Source organism: Chelonoidis abingdonii, chromosome 14 (genome assembly GCF_003597395.2).
Source record: "Chelonoidis abingdonii isolate Lonesome George chromosome 14, CheloAbing_2.0, whole genome shotgun sequence".
NCBI lineage: Eukaryota > Metazoa > Chordata > Testudines > Testudinidae > Chelonoidis > Chelonoidis abingdonii.
In genome coordinates this window covers 40,137,158-40,142,046 of record NC_133782.1, presented here as the reverse complement: position 1 = coordinate 40,142,046, position 4,889 = coordinate 40,137,158, and the positions used below count along the sequence as shown (strand labels likewise).

Here is a 4,889-nt window from a genome sequence, read left to right as displayed (position 1 = left end):
CTGATGAACACTGATCCAACCCCTTGGATTAACACAAGGAGAATTTAACCATCCCCCTCCTTTCCCCCACCAATTCCTGGTGACTCCAGATCCAATCCCCTTGGATCTTAAAACAAGGACAAATCAATCAGGTTGTTAAAAAGAAACCTTTTAATTAAAGGAAGAAAGGTAAAAATCATCTCTGTAAAATCAGGATGGAAAATAACTTTACAGGGTAATCAGATTCATAGAGCCCAGAGGAACCCCCTCTAGCATTAGGTTCACAGTTACAACAAACAGCAAAAAGAAACATTTACAAGTTGAGAAAAACAAAATTAAAACTAATCCGCCTTGCCTGGCTACTTACAATTTTGAAACATGAGAGACTAGTTCAGAAAGATTTGGAGAGGCTGGATTGAGGTCTGGTCCCTCTTAGTCCCAAGAGCGAACAACCCCCAAAACAAAGAGCGCAAACAAAGACTTTCCTCCACCAAGATTTGAAAGTATCTTGTCCCCTTATTGGTCTTTTGAGTCAGGTGTCAGCCAGGTTACCTGAGCTTCTTAACCCTTTACAGCTAAAAGGATTTTGGTGTCTCTGGCCAGGAGGGATTTTATAGTATTGTACATAGGAGGGCTGTTCCCTTCCCTTTATAGCTATGACATGGTTAGAGCAAGGGTGTGTGTATGTGCAGGGGGTGGGCTGGAAGCCAAGACTCCTGGCACTGGGTGAGAGTGGGGTCTAGTGGTTAGAGCAAGGGGGGGTGTGTGGCAGGGGGCTGGAAGCCAGGACTCCAGGCACTGGGTGGGAGTGGGGTCTAGTGGTTACTGCAGGGGGTCTGGGACCTAGGACTCTTGGATTTTCTCCCAGGCTCTGGAGGGAAGTGGGGTCTAGGGGTTAAAGCTGGAGGACTGGGCGCTCCTGGATGCCTGGGTCCCATCCCTGCCTACCCGTTGCAGGGGGCTGGTGTGCTGTCTGGAGTCCCTCCTGCCTGCGGTGGCCGAGTTGCTCCGGGGAGCCCAGCGCCTTGCTGTGCTGCTCGACGGGGCTGACCAGATCCACGGGGACAGTGGGCAGCCCGTCTCTGACTGGCTCCCAGCGCGGCTGCCCCCAGTAAGTCCAGCCCCCACCCCTGCCTCTGGGGACCCCCTCTTTCCCCCCGCCAACCCCGCCACCTGCTCAGCTCCTCTCTTCTCCCTCCAGCGCGTGAGTCTGGTTCTGAGCATCGGTGAGGGCTCCAGACTCCTGGATTCCCTACAGCGACGGGCGGACACCGTTGTCATCCCCCTGGGGCCTCTGGACCCCTGCGACCGGGCTGGGCTGGTCCGCCGGGACCTCGCCCTGTATGGAAAGAAGCTGGAGGAGACAACCTTCAACAACCAGGTGGGGAGGTGCCCGGATCCCTTGGTCCTCTGGCAGGGGCGTGGAGTCTAGTGGTTAGAGCGAGGGGGTGGGGACTGGGAGCCAGGACTCCTGGGTTCTATCCCAGCACTGGGAGGGGAGTGAAGTCTAGTGGTTGGAGCAGGGATGGGTTGGGGGTCGGACTCCAGGGTTCTCTCCTGCTCTGGCTGGGTGGGGCAGGGGCACTGGCTTTTGTCCAGGGGCTCCCTGCCTGCTGTGACCCTGTCTGTCTCTCTCCAGATGCGGCTGGTGCTACTGAAGCGTGGTGCCCAGCAGCCCCTGTACCTGGCACTGCTCACCCAGGATCTGCGAGCCTTCACCATCTACGAAAAGGTGCCTTAGCCTCACAGGGGGACCCAGGCATCTGGGGACCCCAGGGGAGGGGCCTGGATGGAAGGGGACCCAGGCATCTGGGCCTCCAGCGTGGGTTTCTGCCTTCTAGGGTCCCCAGGGGTGGGGCCAGGATGAAAGGGGACCCAGGTGTCTGGGCTGGTAATGCAGGACTCTCCCTGCTAGGGACCCCAGGGGAGGGATGGGGACAGGAGGGGCTCCAGGCTGGCGGCGCGAGGCTCTCCAAACCCCTCAGGGTCCTGTGTCCCTCCCTTCAGGTCTCGGAGAGGATCCAGACACTGCCCCCGGCGCTGCCCGCCCTGCTCCAGCACATACTGGGCTGCCTGGAGCAGGAGCATGGGGCTGAGCCAGTGGCCATTGCCGTTGCTGCCCTCTGGGCCAGCAAAGACGGTAAGAGACAGCTCAAGGTGCTGGGGGGTGTTAACTGGCATTGCTACCAGCCGCTGCTCCCCAGAGCTGGCTGCATCTCAGCACCAGGCGAATCGTCCCTGACCCTCGCTCCTCTGTCCTCTGCAGGCCTGCTGGAGCGCGATCTCCTCGCCGTGCTCACCATGTGGAGGGAGCTGGGTGGGGTGCCCATCACCTGGGAGAGAGGCATGGCTGCTGGGGGCCGTGCGGCGACCATCCCAAAGGCCCCCATCTATTCCCTGATGAGGAGCCTGAGGGGGTGAGTGGGGACCAGGGCGCCTGGGTTCTCTCCTGGCCGGGAGAGGAGAGTGGGATTTAGTGGTAAGAGAGGGAGGGCTGGGAGCCCGGACTCCTGGGTTCTCTCCTGCTCTGGGAGGGGAGTGGGGGTTGGGGTCCCGGATGCCTGGGTCCTCTCGGGCTCTGGCAGGCTCCCAGGACCTGGCTCCGAGCTCTGTTCTCTGTCCCCGTCTGTCACCCCCCCAGGCTGGCGGGCGTGTGTGGGGCCCCCTCGGAGGCCCCTGGCTCGCGGCTCCACCTCTGCGGTGCCCCCCTGCGGACAGCGGTGGAACGGCGCTACCTGAAGGAACCGGGCCTGGAGCAAGCGGCTCACGCTCTGATAGCAGGTCAGGAGGTCGCCCCGTGGGGTGGTGTCTGGGCTGGGCCTGTGACCCCCCAGCCGGGGCTGCTGAGCATTGTGAGTGACAGTCTCCCCCTCACCTCCAGCTCATCTCTGGAAACTCTGCGACCCGGACGTGTCTTGGAGCTTCCAGGGCAGCGAGGCTGGCTCCCTGGCGGCTCTGCCCTACCACCTGGTGGGTACGGGGCACTGGGGGTGGGGGTGGATGGCTTAGCTGGGGTGGGGCTTGGCAGGAGGGCAGGATTGGGCGGGTGGGGGGAGGTGGGGGGACAGGGGACCCTGCACAGCTGCCTCCGGTAGAGGCTGGGCAGGAGCGGGGCTGGGCATGGGGTGGGCTGCGGGGGCGGGCTGGGTGGGCAGCACCCCTGGGTGACCCCGCTGTCCCGGCAGGTCTGCGCTGGACGCCCTGACCTCCTGGGCTCCCTCCTGACGGACCTACGCTTCGTGGCTGCCCACGTCCGCCTGGGGCTGCTGCCTGTGCTGGGCCAGGCCTATGCCCTGCACGGTGAGTGGGGTGGCCTGGGGTGGGGGGCACCTCCGGGGGCTGCCAGTCGGGAGTCAGCCCTGTGCAGAGGGGGGCCTGTCCACAGGGACATGGGGAGGTGCCTTGGTGTAATGGGGGGGGCTGCTGTTGGAGGAATGGGAGGTGGGGGGGGCCTACAAGAGGCTGAAATAGGGGTGCTGATGGGGGCTGTTGTGCCCCTGTAACAGACGTCTCTCCCCACAGCGGGCAGCGCCGAACCCCCGGGCGAGGTGGGCGCGTTCCGGGCGATGGTGCAGGCAGGCGCGGCGCTGCTCTGCGAGAACCCGTCGCTCCTGGCCCAGCTGGCAGCCAATGCGCCTGATGGCTCCTCGCTGGGCACCCAGGCCCAGGCCCTGGCCCCCCCGGGGGGGCGTCTGCTGCTCTGGCGCAACAAGGTCCAGGATACCCCCCACCCTGACAGGTAATGGGGCCACCGTAGGGGGAGGCCGTCCCCCTCCTCCCTGGCGCCCATCTGCCCCTCACCATGACCCCCTCCCCCAGGCGCCCCCTGCCCCTCACCACGGGTCCTGGCGTCTGCCCTCTAGGGCTCTCACTCAGCCAGGCCCCGGCCCTGTTCCCGGCTTAGCTGGTCCACAGCCTGGGGCGCCTGTTCTGGGTTGGGGGACCCTCCTGTAACCTGGTAGGGGGATGGGGTGTGTGGATCCCATGGACTGGGTGGGGCTGCAGGGCTGGAGAGCCTGGCTGGGGGGGCTGCGTATCTCTGTCCTGGGGGAGGGGAGGGGCGGGGCTGGCTCCCTGTGGGACTCGGGGCTCCATTGGGGGAGGGCAGGGGTCTTTGGGGGGGACGGTGTTCTGGGTGGGGTGCTGCCTGTCTCCGAGCTCTGGGGGTGGGCAGCACTGGGTGTCTGTCTGCTCCTGGGCCTCGTTCCCCCATGACCTCCTCCCCCCACCCCCAGCATCGCCCTGGCCCTGCCCACGTCCCCCACCTGTGTGGCCATCTCCCCCTGCGGGCGCCAGGCTGCTGTGGGCAGCACCGACGGGACCCTGCTCCTGCTGGACATGCAAAGTGGCCAGGTACCAGGGGGAGGGCAGGGCAGATTCAGGGGATCTCTTGCCATGGAACGACACTGGGGCTGGTTGGTTTGGGGTCAGGGGCAGAGGGAGGTGGGAGGCAGGATGGGGAGGTGGGGGAGCCAGGGAGCTGGAGACAGGCCGGGGGCAAGCTAGGGACAGGAGGAGCTGGGGGGCAGGGGAAGCCAGGGGCCGGCAGGGGGCTCTGTATTCTCACCCCCCCCCCCCCGCACCTTGCTCCCAGGAGCTGAAGACCCTGCTGAGTGGCAGCGCTGGGATCTCGGCCTGCGTCTTCCTCGCTGACAGGACACTGTGCCTGGGCACCTCCGCTGGGGGACTGGAGACCTGGGGCCTGCGTGAGGGCAGCAGGTACTGCTGAGGGGCTGCCCCTCTGGGGGGTAGCAGGGGGGCTGGTTTTGGGGGCAACGGTGGGGACACCATAGGAATCTCTCTCTTTTCCAGGCTCCTGGCTACTGATGCTCACCGGGGCCGGGTCACAGGCTGCTGCGTCAGCCCTGATCGCAGACAGCTGGCCAGTGTCTCCCTGGATGGGCACTTAA

General features: G+C 64.5%; 1 protein-coding gene across 1 annotated transcript in view; it reads left to right on the top strand.

The window, feature by feature from the left end:
• TEP1 (telomerase associated protein 1) overlaps positions 1-4,889 on the top strand; it is a 25,133-nt gene that overhangs the window by 13,685 nt on the left and 6,559 nt on the right. The window contains 12 exon segments of the mRNA XM_075072401.1: positions 937-1,090; positions 1,181-1,360; positions 1,619-1,711; positions 1,987-2,119; positions 2,246-2,396; positions 2,621-2,760; positions 2,861-2,949; positions 3,165-3,279; positions 3,502-3,718; positions 4,215-4,332; positions 4,574-4,698; positions 4,792-4,889. Of these exon segments, the coding sequence (XP_074928502.1) occupies positions 937-1,090; positions 1,181-1,360; positions 1,619-1,711; positions 1,987-2,119; positions 2,246-2,396; positions 2,621-2,760; positions 2,861-2,949; positions 3,165-3,279; positions 3,502-3,718; positions 4,215-4,332; positions 4,574-4,698; positions 4,792-4,889 (1,613 nt within the window).